The sequence below is a fragment of the Lithobates pipiens genome, unplaced genomic scaffold (genome assembly GCF_037356315.1).
Source record: "Lithobates pipiens isolate NorthernLeopardFrog02 unplaced genomic scaffold, aLitPip1_a1.2 Scaffold_13, whole genome shotgun sequence".
NCBI classification, from domain to species: domain Eukaryota; kingdom Metazoa; phylum Chordata; class Amphibia; order Anura; family Ranidae; genus Lithobates; species Lithobates pipiens.
The window spans coordinates 84455425-84472291 of record NW_027507718.1 but is presented as its reverse complement, the minus strand read 5'-3'; the positions used below and the strand labels follow the sequence as shown (position 1 = coordinate 84472291).

Sequence of the window (16867 nt, the reverse complement as noted above, 5' to 3'; positions counted from 1 at the left end):
CCAGCTGGACTGGTACTGAAACCAGAAATTTTGAGAAATAGCCCCGAAACCCAACTGTGGTTTCAGACAAATACATTTTTCAAAAAACCATAGTGTCTGCTTGTCCGGAGCCAGCTCTACATTTATAATAATACAGTGAAATTATTACCCTTGCCATTGGACTTTAACTTCTCCTTTTGGGAAAAATACTTTACAATTATATGAATACATCACTAAATATACACACTTCAGAAAGCAATTCTTTATAGCACTCACATATTCTGCCCTCAAAATATGAACAGAGTTCCTGACCCCCTTACACCCCCAGTGGGGTGCCCCCTTCTATTGCAACCCAGATATCTAGATAATGCCTATAGAGTGCATCGCTCCTAATTGTACTCATGTTCACAATATGTATATTGCAAATCTGTATAAATGTATTTTTCAGTTTACTCCACTACTTGTTTGAGTAATGCAGATAATGCACTTTGAGAGCCCTTGTACACACGGTCGGAGATTTCGACAACCAAATCCGTTGGAGTAATTCCAACGGATTAATTCCGGAAGAGGTCCGGAAGTGATGTTGCATACACACGGTCGGACAAAGTTGTCGGAAAATCCGATTGTACATAACGTGATGACGTTATTTAGTTACGACGGGACTACGTTCAGGCTAGTAGCCAATATCTTTGGTCTAGGAATTTGATCTGAGCATGCGTAGCACTTTGTCCGTCGGAGTAGGCTACACATGATCGGAGTATGTCCGACCGGAGCATTTTGTCGGAAAATTTTACCGGCAAGTTGGAAAAGTTGGTCCGTCGGATATTCCGACGGAAACAGTCCGATGGAGACCATACACAGTCAGAATATCTGACAAAATGGTCCGATAGGACACATTTCGTTGGAATCTCCGACCGTGTGTACAAGGGCTAAGAGTTATTAAAAAAAAAACACCACAATGTATGTGCCTTGGGATTAGACTGTACCGGGATGGCTTTTGCAATTTATATGCTGTATTTTGCAATTATCTTTTAAATGTAAAATAAATACTTTTCAAGTGTTAACCACTTCAGCCCCAGAAGGATTTACCCCCTTCCTGACCAGAGCTCTTTTTGTGATTTGGCACTGTGTGGTTTTAACTGACAATTGTGCGGGCTTGCGACATTGCACCCAAACAAAATTGCCATCCTTTTATTCCCACAAATACAGCTTTCTTTTGGAGGTATTTGATCACCTCTGCAATTTTTATTTTTTGCGCTATAAACAAAAAAAGAGTGACAATTTTGAAAAAAAAAGCAATATTTTTTACTCTTTGCTATAATAAATATCCCCAAAAAATATATAAAAATACTAATTTCTTTCTCAGTATAGGCTGATATGTATTCTTCTACATATTTTTGGTAAAAAAATAATTGCAAATAAGCGTATATTGATTGGTTTGCGCAAAAGTTATAGCATCTTCAAAATAGGGGATAGATTTATGGCATTTTTATTATTATTTTTTGTATTATTAGTAATGGCGATCACCTGCGATTTTTATCATGACTGTGACTGCGGACACATCAGACACTTTTGACACCGTTTTGGGACCATTGTCATTTATACAATGATCAGTGCTATAAAAATGCATTGATTACTGTGTAAATGACACTGGCAGGGAAGGGGTTAAACACTAGGGGGCTATCAAGGGGTTAAGTGTGTCCTAGGAAGGTGTTATAACTGTGGGGGGAATGGGCTACCACTGACATGACAGCGATTACTGCTCCCGATCACAGGGAGCAGTAAGACCCCTGCCATGTCACTAGGCAGAACGGGGAAATGCCTTGACAGGATTGTGGGCTCCCAGCAGACATCGAGTTTGCAGGCCCCACAGGCACGGCCACGGAGTAGTAGGCGGCGTGCGTGTGCCCACAATGTTGTGATTTAAAGGGTACGCCAATTTGCCCAGATATGCCATTGTGCCGCTATACATGGTCGTGTGCTGGTCCGCTAGTGGTTAATGTCATTTTTAAATATGAAGATTTCAGAAGTAAAAAACTATGACATCAAAAGTGATTTAATTTAGTTTTGTGTTTAAAAAAATATTTTTATCCCCCTTGTCAGGCTGTACAAAGGAGATACTGGCTACTGCAGCACCTACAGAGGGGACATTTGTAATGCAATGATTGCAAAGGACTCTTTAGTTTTTTTCAATACATCTAACAGTGAACCAGAAGAGAGCCAGGAGATGCTTGCTCAAACTGCCTGGACAGAGCTGAAAACAGTCAGCCCTCTTTGTCGCCCAGCTGCAGAAGTTCTCTTGTGCAACTACTTGTTCCGAGAATGCAACCCAACAGGAGATGGTCCTGCACCAAATCCAATATGCAGGTAAGATGCACTTGACTAAATGAAGTGAACCAATATTTTGTAGCTCATAAGTAAGTATGTGAGTCAGCCAATTTCCAGTATGATCAGATGAAGCCACTGAAAAAAATCACTATAGTGTGGTCAATTGCACAAGGTATATTCATAAGCCCTTGTACACACGGTCAGACATTTCAACAACCAAATCCGTCGGATTTTGTCCGACGTATTTTGTCTGACGGATTGTGTCTGAAACTGTTGCATACACGCGGTCGGACAAAGTTGTCGGAAAATCGATCTTTCAGAACGTGATGACGTAATTTCGTTACGATGGGACTACGTTCAGGCTAGTAGCCAATAGCTTTGATGTAGGAATTTGATCTGAGCATGCGTGGCACTTTGTCCGATCGGAATTCTCTACACATGATCGGAGTATGTCCAATCGGACCAGTTTGTCGGAAAATATTTCCAGCAAGTTGGGAAATTTGGTCCGACGGATATTCCAACGGAAACAGTCCGATGCATACCACACACAGTCAGATTATCCGACAAAATGGTCCGATAGGACACATTCCGATGGATTCTCCGACCGTGTGTACAAGGGCTAAGAGTCAATGATTTGATTCTGGTTAAGGCCATTTATCATTTGGGTCTCCAGTCAACATTAAATGATTATTGAGCTTCTAAAAGCCCTATGTTGCTCTCTAAAACATTTATTTTTTCATCATCATCATTACCACTGCCGTATTTATTAATGAATAACTCCTTACCTAATTTAAAAAACATTTTGTAAGACATAGGCAAAAAGGCTTAACAAAAGGCATCTTTTGTTAAGTGCAATAAACTGAGAAAAATCAGAAAATATAATTTATGAGGTGACTTGTTTTACTACAGTGCTATGCTTGCTGTTTTCAAAGTCAGTAGATACATATAGCTCTCATCAGGTAATACAGTAAATTTACAGTGAACTTATTTCTCAGTATCCCTCTGAGAAGCAACTCTTTTCATCAGTTCTGGAAGTCCTTCTTGTGGCATCAAAACAGCTATGTCAAATATTAGCAGTAGCCAAAACAAGAAGCCTTTAAGAAGAATAAGAATTAATGTAATGGTGAGGGCATTTATATTTTAATGTTGACAGCTGCTGTTTGACCTTCATGAAATGAGGTGTTGATGTCAGTCATCGGCGCAGTGGGCTGATTTCCATAAGCTGTTCACCTAGCTGGTACACTGTAAAAATATTGTGTTGGGTCTACTCAAAAAAATAGAGGCAACTATTTGCATCAGCTTTTTAAGTACCGTATATACTCGAGTATAAGCCGAGATTTTCAGCCTCTTTTTTGAGGCTGAAAGTGCCCCCCTCGGCTTATACTCGAGTCATCGCTGTCTGCCCGCTCGATCAGCGTGTCGAGCAGACAGACAGCGGCCATTCTATTCAAAAGCCGCGCCTCCGGCTCCGCCTTCGCCTGTGATAGGCGGAACACTGAATTTCCCAGCAGCCTGTGTTCCGCCTATCACGGACATCGTATCATCCTCGTACTACGGACGAGGATGATACGACGTCTGTGATAGGCGGAACACAGGCTGCTGGGAAATTCAGTGTTCCGCCTATCACAGGCGAAGGCGGCGGCGCAGCTTTTGAACTTTACAATGGCCGCCGACGAAGAGGGCACGGGACGGCACGGCACGGGACGGGACGGGACGGGGGCAAGGCAAGGCAAGGCACGACACGGGACGGATGCAAGGAGGCAAGGCACGGCACGGGACGGAGGCAAGGAGGCAAGGCACGGGACGGAGGCTCGGGACAAAGGTAGGCTGGACACACACACACACACACACACACACACACACACACACACACACACACACACACACACGGATGGAGACACACACAGGGATGGATGGATGGATGGATGGAGACACACACACACAGGGATGGATGGATGGATGGATGGAGACACACACACACAGGGATGGATGGATGGATGGATGGAGACACACACACACAGGGATGGATGGATGGATGGACACACACACACACAGGGATGGATGGACGGACACACAGGGATGGACGGACACACAGGGATGGACGGACACACAGGGATGGACGGACACACAGGGATGGACGGACACACACACAGGGATGGACAGGCATGTCTCACCCTCGGCTTATACACGAGTCAATAAGTTTGCCAGTTTTTTTGGGGGTAAATTGGGGGCCTCGGCTTATATTCGGGTCGGCCTATACTCGAGTATATACGGTACTGTCAACTAAACATATTTTTGTCTGACTCATTAGACCTTTTTTGTTTTCAACTTTGTTATTTTAAGTAAAGCCAACTCAATTTTTGTCAGTTTATAGACCGTAGTGTTTTAAGTTAGGAATACATATCTTAACTTGTCTGGAACTGTAGTTTTAAGTAAAGCCAACTCAATTTTTCCAGTTTATAGATCAAAGGTTCAAGTAAAGCCAACTCAATTTTTCCAGTTTATAGAAAAGTTTAAGTTAGGAACACATACATTAACCTATTTATTTTAAGTACTTACTTATATAGTACTTATATAGCACTGTCAATTTATGCAGAGCTTTACATATACATTATACATTCACATCAGTTCCTTCCCTCAAGGAGCTTACAATCTAAGATCCCTAACTCACATACATACATACATACATACACATACTAAGGCAAATTTACACAGGAGCCAATTACTCTACCAGCAGTCTTTGGAGTGTGGGAAGAAATCTACGCAGGCACAGGGTGGAATATGCAAACTCCAGGCAGGTAGTATAAAACCAGCAACCTTTTTGCTGCTAGTGCTGCTAGTGCTAACCACAAAACCACGTGCTGCCCTATTACTTAATTACTTCGTTTTAAGTGATATTAACTTGTAACTTACTAAATTTTTTTAAATTGGTAAAACTTATTTTCCAAATGTATTTGCTATATGTTTATAGGTTTTTAAAGGAATAGTATCATGAAACAGGCTTTCAAAACAAATTAGCATTTATTATTTATAAAGTTTTACAATTGTAATATTATTAAAGCAGCATCAAATGTAAATGTAAACATAAAAAAAATAAAAAATAAATCTCTTTCTCAGCTAACAAATCAAACTGAAACACATATCTATAAATAATATAGAACAAAGAATGTATTAACTTCTTTAGAGCCTTTTAGGAAAGTAATTTGCACTTTAAAGTGTGTTTTTTTTTAAGATAGATTCCCCACATCTAGCTCTAAAAAAGATCTTCCGAAAAACTTCAAAAGGTACATTTTAGGTTTTCAGGGTAGCTCAGGCTAAAAGCATAAATGAGTCCCATAGTCATTCTTTCTAAAACAAAAAATACACTATACCAGTATGCTTGTTTTTCCTGCCAATGCTGCATAAATATGGTATATTTATTTTTGAAATGTAATAATGTGTAAAGTGGGCAGGGCTTTAGCTTACATAATCTGACGTTAAATGTCCAATATCTCAAAAACCGAAAAGAAAGAAAAGTTTGTGTTTTTTGGTACAAATTAGCACAAATGCAGCACAACCAAATTGTATAATTGTATTGAAAATGTAATAACATGCGGTGAAACCAAAGCAGCACATGTGTTCATTTTTGCAGCACATATCGGCACAGATGTAGAACAAACTAATGCTATCTTTGTTTTTAAACTTTAATAACATTGGGTGCAAAGTGGACGGGGCTTGATTTGACATAATCTGAATTTAAATTCCAATATCCCAAAAACCGAACCGGCTGAAACATTGATTTTTATGGTACAAAATAGTTTTTAAGCTTAACAGCATCTTGGTTGTGTTCTGCCGCATGCAGTAAGCGCAAACTCTGCGTGCGCACAAGTGAGTTGTCTCAATAGGTCTATAAAATGTATGTATGTCCATTTATTATAAATATATTAATCGGCAAATAAAATAAACATGTTTGATGGTATGTTAAGCAACATTTAAAGCATGTGGACAATAATTTGTTCAATGTTCATTCTTACCTTTCAGTGCCATTGCATGGCTTTGTAGTGACTTGGAAAAATTCTAGTCACTGGTGGCTCTCTTTTGTCCTGATGGGCCTCAAATCTATGAGAACTGCCTTGTGCAGGCTTTCAAAATACCAAAAGACATCAAGCTCTTTAAAATACACAGCATCAAAACTCATGCACGTTTGGCAAACATATGCGTCCCGCAATTTCAGTCAAATGAAAAGACAACTTTTTTAAGTAAATGTAACTCAATTAGAATATGGAAATGCACATACCTCAAAAGTTTTGTCTAGATTACTTAATATTATACATTATTTTTGTAAATGTAAAAACTAGTGTTTTAAGAACTAATGAAAATTAAGTAAGGTACTTAAAATGTCAAAGTCAATTAATTAACATTTATTTATATGTTGAAAATGATAAAATTTTTATGTTAAAATTAGAAGCCAACAGAATCATTTTTATCAGTGTAAATAAAGCACAAATGGTTTATATAGCAAATTCATTTCACTCTGGTATGCTGAAATTAATGGTTATTGGGGAAAGTCCCCAAAGAGGAACTTTGATTTATTCTTTTTTTTTCAGTCCCCCTTACCTTTTTTGGTTATACTCACTAAATACATTGGCATGCCCAATGAACCCAGCATTGTTCTGTTGTGACACCAACAAAAACAAGACTCATGCACATGAGTGAATAGAGCCAATAGTGACTGTTCCACCGTAACAAATGTGGATAATTCCTTGAAAGCCTTGCTGTCCTCTAGGACTGGGGTTGTCCTTGAAGCACTGCAGAAAGGAATAAAAGAAAGAGAGCGCACTGGCCTAGTCCATTATCTAACAAATACCTGACCCTGTTTCAGGCTGGCTAACGTATTTCAAAGGAAAGTCCTTCTTTTTTAAGAGGCAAACTACAAATGGTTATTCAGCAGTACTTATACCTTCACTGACCATGCAGACACACCCATAATGCGAGAGCCAAGGCCCCTCCCTGGGGGTGGGGAAAGGAAGAATTTATAGAAAAGGGGCAGGGATAAGAAAGGGGCCCCTTGATAGAAAAATAAGTGGTATCTCTGGGCTGTGCTGCTGTACGGTTGTGACCTGTTGCTCTGTTGCTGCACACCAGGTCATGTGTTATCATCTTCCTTGCTGAGTTATCAGGAGTCAGCTGCCTTTTCCTGGTTCTTCAAGCTGGCTCCTGATGATGCAGTCTTAGGTCCTTTTTCCAGCGCTGTGTGGAAGCTGGTGCCTCAGTTCATGTGTGCTGGGATATGTGACATGGAAACTCCAGGAGGCTGCAGTAGCAGGGTTCTTGTCATTCTTGGCTAAATGAAAAGTGTCTGCTTGTTTAGATTGTGCAGGGAAGAGGCTTTCAATGATGTAAAGTGATATATTTGTCTGAAGGTTCACTTTAAGTTCCATAAAGATAGATGCAGCTTAGCATGGCTTATATTATTGCTGAACTATTGCTGAAATATTTCATAGCTTTGCTATGGTAGTAAAGGAGATGACAGTTATAAACCAGCGAACAGCTCAATCCCAGCTGTAAAAAGTAGATTCCAGAGTGTTCTAATTCCAAGTTGGGTGATCAAATTAGGTGACTATGAACATGACTTGTTAGATCACTTGATCCAAAGCAGTCCTACACATAACTTGAAATTAGAAAGGGACCTGTTTTTTATAGCTGACAAGTACATAGAGGTTACTGATTCATATGAGCATGCAACATGGGTATGATCCTGGATACAATTATGCTTGCTGTCAACTAATGTCACTAATGCATTAAAATGAGTGATGCAGACCTCTGAAACAAAATGAAACAAAGATTAATTTCTCAGGACTTGCAAGTGAGTGAGCCACTAAGCTAGGCAGATCTACATAATTCAAGTTCTTAAAGCCAGCGGCTGCACATACTGCAGCTGCTGACTTTTAATAATCAGACACTTACCTGTCCTGGAATCCAGCAATGTCGGCGCCGCAGCTGATGTTTCTATCAGCTGTCAGATGCATGCCGCCTCCATTGCAAGTAAGGAACCCAGCAGTGAAGCCTCATGGCTTCACACCGGGAACCTTACAGCGCATGCGCGAGGCTCTGCTCCCCTCTCTTACTGGCCTGGCGGCAAGGGAAGGAGGAGGGGGGAGGAGGGAGCCCGGGCGGTGACATCAATACCCGCCGCTGAGGCTCCCGGAAGTGAGAACAGGACACCTGTGAAAGACAGGTTTCCTGTCCACCCCTTCCCTCCGAAAGGTGCCAAATGTGGCACCTGAGGGGCGGAGGAGTACAATGGGTGGAACTCCAGTTTAAGAGATGCATGTGAGCTAGGATGTGAAGGCAGACAGAAGTCTTGTTATAGAATACTTAAATATGTGTGATGATCATGGCCATTATCAAGAGCATATTTCTGCAATGTTACTGCTATCTGTCTATACAATTTAACTTGCTTTAGAGGTCCTTATAGTACTAGGTGCTTTTGTTTCTATAGCATAGACCAGGGGTCTCCAAACTTTCTAATCCAAAGGGCCAGTTTACTGTTCATCATTACTCATCATTGGGGTCATTGGAAGGAATTGTGCCCCTTCATTGGTGTCAGTGAATAAGATAAAAGCAAGCAAGGGCGTGTGTCCGGACCCCGGACTGCAGTTTGGAGACTACTGGCAAAGACGCTGAACTGGATGCTTACTGGGCAGGGAATTTTGTAAACAGTGGTAGATACAATTTAAAGTGATCTGCAATATGCTGGTGCAAATAGATACAGTTAATAACTAAAATGCAGTGCAGATTTGGAGCTCTGTATTTTACTGAGAGCAGGAGGAAGGCTTATATGTCTTCTAAGGGTAAATAGCATGAGACCATGATGTATTCGGTTTTTAAGCAAGTCAAACTTTTTTTGATGTATTGCCATCTAATATAATAGCGTGGTTCTGCTGTGAAGTTGACATAACTTTAATAACTGAACCTTTGGAATTGTAATACTGACTGAAGAGCTTGCTCTGTGCTAGATAAATCTTGGCTTAAGAGCCTTCCTTGGCAGTAACAACAAATTCAGACAGAAGCCATCAAAGCGCTGGAGATAAAAATCCATCATGAAATCCATATTGCATGCTGTGAGAAGATCAATATTTTTTTCAGTGCATATTTTTAAGTAGAAGTGAGGAAGATTGATCCTGACCTCTGGGCCTTGTAATATACTTGGCATTGTGAACACTGGTTTTCCATAAGCTTTACTAGGAATTCCATCAGTCACCTGCAGTTTTAGAATTACACTGCTTGCCACAGAAGCTGGCATATTACAGCGCGTGCATTATTAATATCAACACATCTTTATGTAACAGTTTATTCCTGTTGTCACTGTGATGAGCCTAGTTTGCTGCTGTCACTCTGTCTGGATTTTCCAGGGTGTGATAAATGTGGCTCTTGGGTGTGAATTATGTATGAGAGCAGTTTGTTCTGTACAAGATTAACAGGTTGAAGTTATTTCCTACACTTTATCACACTGGAGAGAAATAAGGAAATGACCTGAGATATTATTTGGGGAATAAAGTCTGCACTGGCTTGTTTAATACCTAGGATCAAAAATAAAGATGGAACACTGGGTAAACAATCTTTAATTAGGGTTGATGATTTCTGTGGTCCCCATTATTGTGCATTTCAGTGGGGATTGGGAGCCCAGCTTGATTTAGTTATAACATAAAAGTAGGTAATCTGCAGAAATATGCTACCAACTTTTTTTTATGGGATTAGAAGATTTTTATTGTCATAAAGCTTCATTTAGAAAGTTTTACCACAGCCAGGGTGATTGGAGCATGTTACAGGAATGGGGTGATGTTGGAGAAAAAAGAGAAAACATGTCCAAGAGGGCCAGAATATGTTAAATGAGAAGTATGGCCAATGCTTTTTTGGCCATACTTCTCTTGTGGGTCACAGAAGGGCATTTACTTTTTTTTTTGTCTACTAGGATAAAGTAGTCCAATTGTGGTTAAATATATAGCAAGGAGGGATAGGGGTGAAGGGAACACTGGAAATAGGGTGGAATCAGAGCAGCAGCTATATGCAGTTATCTCTGGACAAACCCCCTACTTAATAATAAATAAATAATTCACAATTTTTTAAAGTATTTATGGTTTTCTATGGTTATAAGGGGCAGAGTTTTCTTTGCAGTGAGTTTTTTTTTTTGGGGGGGGGGGGGGGGGGGGAGGGGAGGATGGGTATGTATAGTGGGGCCGCCTGACTTTCCCTTTTTACACTAGTAATATTATTTTTATATATATATATATATATATATATATTTTATATACGTAGCGTACTACTCGTACTACGGAGCTGCAAAGTTGTTCATTACCTTTATGTCAATAGGCCCCGTTCTTCCTTCCCATGCAACTTTCACAAACACCAGACAGTCTTTATATTCTGTAAAGCTTTTATTCTTGAACTTGTGTTGGTGGAACAAGTAGAAAATAATCTATTGATTCTGGTTCCTGTCTCTGATTCTGCGTAGTCTCCTTTTGTGAACTGGCCAGCAACACTCTGAATAATACTGTGAGTGTAGATGCCAAAGTCCCAGGCCTCATCGCCTAATTCCTTGACTCTTGCATTCTGGAAAGTGTCTCTCACTAAGTCCTTGGACAAATAGCAAGTTTACGGATAAGCACCACTGGGTTGCACTCCCTTTGCTCAATCCCAATCGACAGTCCATGTTTCCCACAGAAGGTCAATTCCCAGTTTCCTCCATTCGCTTTACTCCTACTTCCTCCTCCTCATGGTCCGGCGCATCCCCGACTGGGGCGCCCGGTCTCTCCTCTGGTCTACATGACGACGCCTGCTCCCGCTATCCAGCACTGGGGTCTCTGAACCACCAGGCCTTCAAGCCTGCTCTTTCTGCACTCTCTACATCTTGAATTCTCTCCGCACTGGAAGCATGTGACCCACAGCTTATATCCGAGTCCTGCCCCTGCCAATACAATTTATTGATTGGTCCAGAGCTCTCCACATAAGCTGCCTAACACTCAGGTCCCAAATCTTGCCTCCCTTCCAGAACATTTCCACTGGAAGGATGAGCCAGAGTGTAGGTGGCCACACTCCCCTCTATTCTAGCACTCCCACCTCCCAAATAAACATCCAGGCCTAGAAAAAGTGCAAGGCCCTGGCTAAATTTACCTATCACTATTTGCAGAAACACACTAAGCACCCACCTAAATGGGGTGGGCGCTACATTTATATATATATATATATATATATATATATATATATATATGTGTGTGTGTGTGTGTGTGTGTGTGTGTGTGTGTGTGTGACCCCTGATTTAACAGAAGTCAATCATTATACTTCACTAGAACAGGGACAGTCACACAGAGATATAGAGATGTAAATTTATCCAGTCTCTGCTGAACCCACCAAATTTCAACCTGTCTTTGGCCAGCTTTAGGTTCATATTCAGTCCATTATCTCTCTTATGCTTTATTGCCTGGACTCATTTGTAAATATTTTTCTAATATGTATCTATGTCCCCTTGTCTAGACCTCTTAGCTTTAGCTTATGCATTGTGCCTATGCCCCATAGGCACAAAGCTTTAGCCTATGCCCCAGAAGAACACCCTTATAGTGGGCTTTAAACTAGGGAGGTGCTACAGCCAACATTAACTCAAATAAAGAGGTGCTTTAAACCCACAATAAGGTCACATATGAGATGGGAAAATAAGTAAAAGTTTGCAAATTTTCCTAACAGTTCTTCTTTAAAAATTAGTCTTCTCTGACATCAGCTCCACCCTTTTTTATTTAAAAAAATCCCTTCATATTAGATAATAAACGATTCATTATTTTATACATTCAGGTGACAGGAACTACATGAACACAGGTGAACATGTTACAACTGTAATATAAATACAATTTTGCTGTGCTCTTTCTACAGAAGCATAAGTCTAAAGTGCTGTTTTGTATAAGTAAAAGGTGAACTTTGATACTATGCATTTACTTTTTTTTCCTGTGAGAACTGCAACTGTGCAATGATTGATTAAGCAATGATAAGTTCTGGCAAGATTGACCCTGAACAACATACCAGCCTTTCAGACCTGTGAGGATAGATACAAGTGTCTCATGTCATTGACGTCATATGACATTTTCACAGCACTCTCAAGGACTTTGCATATCTTATGGGTATTTAATGAAAAAGGGCATTGCATACCAAATTGTTGTATAAATAGTTATGTAAATACCATGCCTTGTTATGAAGAAGTTACTTAATACGCAGTTAACGATTCCTAGCATACCTAAACAAATTCTATTTATCTACTTATCCATCTGTTACCTTTTATCCTTGATACCTGTTCTCCCCATAATCAATGCCAAATGACTATATTCCAGTGACACTTTAGTTTTAATATTTTCAATATTTTCAATAGCCAGTTAGCCATAGAAAGTATTTTCTGCATTGTATGAATCAGTAGCCGTATTGAGATATTGTAGAACACGTTATTTTAAGACCCAAATAAAAGAAGTACAGTAAGCAGAATATATTTTTACTAGGAAAAAACAAATGTAGTACATAAAACCTCAGCTTAAGAACCAGAGCAGGTTACATTTAAAAGCATCCATCTAGGAAATTTCCAGAAAACTATTTAAATTGAAAGGAAGAAAGTTCAAGGGCTTAGAAATTGTTGATTATAAAAATAGAACTCTTTATAATGTACATGTTCTTTTACATTTGCCATCAAATTTTCACATGCAAACCTGAACCACCAGTTCTGTGCTGATAACCACAGGCTTACCCTGGAACTTATTTTTGCATTTACCCAGGAGTCCTATCTACTTTTGTAAGGTTTCAATTGCACTGTATGGTTTTAAATTAAAACTTCAATGCCCTTTGTGTCAATATTATTTTACATTTTGTATAGTTTATAGGCATTTTGACATGTATGCATTTGCATTTAAACTGATATCTTAGATCTTTTATTTCATAATTATATGAAATATTAAACAAAAAAATAAAACTGTGCTTTTGGTCTAAACACCTTGAGAAAACATATAAGAAAAGCATCTATAGGATATACTGTATATATGGTACCAGAATGTAAAAAACAGCACAGTGCTAATTTTAAAAGTCACATCACCATCTACAGTATCTCACAAAAGTGAGTACACCCCTCACATTTTTGTAAATATTTTATTATATCTTTTTATGTGACAACACTGAAGAAATTACACTTTGTTACAATGTAAAGTAATGAGTGTACAGCTTGTATAACAGTGTAAATTTTCCATCTCCTCAAATTAACTCAACACACAGCCATTAATATCTAAACTACTGGCAACAAAAGTGAGTACACCCTTTAGTGAAAATGTCCAAATTGGTCCCAATTAGCCATATTCCCTCCCAGGTGTCATGTGACTCGTCTCAGGTGTAAATAGGGAACAGGTGTGTTAAATTTGCTGTAATCGCTCTCACTCTCTCATACTGATCAATTTAAGTTCAACACGGCATCTCTCTGAGGATCTGAAAAAAAGAATTGTTGCTCTACATAAAGATGGCCTAGGCTATAAAAAGATTGCCAAGACCCTGAAACTGAGCTGCAGCAAGGTGGCCAAGGCCATACATACATATTTTATTTTTTGCGTTATAAACAAAAAAAGAGCGACAATTTAGAAAAAAACTCAATATTTTTAACTTTTTGCTATAATAAGTATCCCCAAAAAATATATAAAAAAACATTTTTTTCTTCAGTTTAGGCCGATATGTATTTGTAGGTTAATTGACAACAATTTTCAACCATTTCCAGTTTACTTTCTGTATGCCTTCCTTCCCCCACTGCCAATATATATAACATGCGGTATAGCAGCACCTCTGAGCCCCTGATTATGACATTTTTTAAAGGAAATGTGTACGATGAAGTCAGATGCTGTAACGGCACCAGGCGCGTATGACTTGCATCTTGAGAATTGTAGTTTGTTTGGCAATGATTATGTCTGCTTAAATGGAAGTGTTTTTAACCTTTTTAAATAAAATCAGTCCTCAGATTTTACACTCTTGGAAAGTGGGGCTCTTCTTTCTCTTTTTGTATGTGCAACCTTATACAGTATGGAGTTTGTGAAGAGGATTGGATACCTCTTTTACCCGCTGTGGCTATGTTGTCGTTCATCCATTAGGCTCTTTTTGACTTGGGGGTCAAACTTTTCTTGTAATGCTGCGTACACACAATCAAACTATCTGGCGGAAAAGTCCGGCAGACAACCCGCCTGTGTGTGGCTCTGGCGGACTTTTTTTACCCAAAAGTCCAGCGGACTTAGAAAGTAGTTTTGACTCAAAATGTGTGTTTGTGTGCTAGTCCGCCGTACTTTTGAGATGAACGGACTTTTCCCACACGGAGAAAAGTCTGTTCATTTTGAGCGCGGCTCCAGGTAGCCGGGACTAGCAAAGTCGCTGGCCCCGTCACCTGGTATGGACTTAAAGGGGAAGCCCTATTCCAAAAAAATGGCGTGGGCCCCCCCCCAAGTCCATGTCAGACCCTTATCTGAGCACGCAACCCAGACGGTCAGGAAAGTGGGGAGGGACGAGCGAGTGCCCCCCCTCCTGAGCCGTAGCAGGCCGCGTGCCCTCAACATGAGGGGGGGTGTTTGGGGAAGGGCCTGATGAGGACAAGGGCCTCTTCCCGACAACCCTGGCCGTTGGTTGTCGGGGTCTGCGGGCAGGGGGTCTTATCGGAATCTGGGATTCCAGGATTAATAAGGGGGGCCCCCGGATACTGCCCCCCCACCTTATGTGAATGAGTATGGGGTACAATGTACCCCTACCCATTCACCTGTGAAATAAAATGTAAATAAAACACAACACACAAGGGTTAAAAATAATTAATTGCACAGCTCCACGGGTCTTCTTCCGTCTTGGGGGGTCTTCTCGCTGGACTCCTCCACTATCTTCTGCTCTTTTGCTAGCTCTTTTACTAGCCTTCGCAGCCTTCTGTTCTTCTCTTCTTGAGATGTTGACTCGTTGCTGTCTCTGCCCGTAATGAAAGGGACGTGTTGCGCAGTGACTTATATAGGGGCAATGGGTGGGGTCACTGGGTGATGTCCCCGCCCATTATGATGTCACAGTCCCAGCATCCTCTGGGACTGTGACATCATAATGGGTGGGAGCATCACCCGGAGATGTTCCTATATAAGTCACCGCACGCCGCGTCCCTGTCATTGCGGCTACAGACAGCGACGAGTCAACATCTCAAGAAGAGAAGAACAGAAGAACAGAAGGCGGCGAAGACAGCCGCGACAGCAGTGACAGAAGACCTGGCCACCGCCAGTAAAAGAGCTGGAAGAAGGAGCGGAGGCCCAGCAAGAAGAACTGAAGAGGGGGACAAGACCCCCGAAGTCCAAAGAAGACCCCCGGACGGCTCTGCTAGTAAAAGAGCTAGCAAAAGAGCAGAAGATAGCGGAGGAGTCCAGCGAGAAGACCCCCCAAGACGGAAGAAGACCCCCGGAGCTGTGCAATAAATTATTTTTAACCCTTGTGTGTTGTGTTTTATTTACATTTTTGTCACAGGTGAATGGGTAGGGGTACATTGTACCCCATACTCATTCACATAGGGTGTATCCGGGGGCCCCCTTTTCATCTGACTTTGAAGCCTCATACACACGATCAGACTTTGTACAAACTTTCCTGTGGATTTTGGTACAAAAGGCGTTGGCTGAGAACTTGTATTGCATACACACGGCAGGACTTTTTCAGCCAACTTTCACCAAATCACGTGGTTTTTCTGCTCTTTACCGCCACCTTTTATTCAACTTCTGTATTGTTGTCTGATCTTTTGCATTGGTTCTGAGCATGCGTGTTTGTACTTTGTACAAAAGTCCTATGGTTTTCTGTACACACGATCAGACTTTGCTCCATCGGACTTTTGTTGCCAGAAAGTTTGTCTGTTCGCACAGGCAACAAAAGTCAGATGAAAACCGAAAAAGTTTGTCCAATGGAGCATACACACGGTCGGATGTTGCTCCAAAACAGCTGATTTGCATGTTTGTTGTCAAAAAGTCTGATCGTGTGTACGGGCCTTGAGGCTTTAGAATGTGCTGTATCATGGGCATCTCATATTCCCTTTTCTCCCATCCAAGTTGTACCCTTCAATAAAAGCAACAAAACGGGAAAAAAATGTTCATTGTCTTTAAAATGGTGAATGGGAGGTTGGCAGTACAGTGATTAGCGGATGCTAGTAACCAAATCAGCAGCCCTTACGAGGGTACCACTACATTTATTTAGTAGGAACCTTGCTTCAAGTCAGGGAGGAATTTACTAAACCTGGAGCATGCAAAATCTGGTGCAACTCTGCATAGAAACCAATCAGCTTCCAGTTTTTATTTTCAAAGCTTAATTGAACAAGCTGAAGTTAGAAACAATCATGCACAGCTGCACTAAATTCTGCTCCAGTTTTTGCTGAAAAAGACACAAATCAGGAAAAACTGTGCAAAAAATGGTAGCAAAGGACTTGGTCATGGAGTGGAAAGATTACTGCATTTCTCTATTTTCTGGTGTCATGGATAAACAGAATATATATAAGCCATGTGCGATGGGCAGTCTTTGCTAA

The 16867-nt window shown here is 40.6% G+C and overlaps 1 protein-coding gene across 1 annotated transcript in view; it reads left to right on the top strand.

Annotated features, from left to right (window-relative positions):
* The window catches only part of MUSK (muscle associated receptor tyrosine kinase), a 308402-nt gene that overhangs the window by 181551 nt on the left and 109984 nt on the right, over positions 1-16867 (top strand). Inside the window, exon 9 of the mRNA XM_077475264.1 lies at positions 2083-2346. Coding sequence (XP_077331390.1) covers positions 2083-2346 — 264 coding nt within the window. The remainder of the gene's footprint in view (positions 1-2082; positions 2347-16867) is intronic.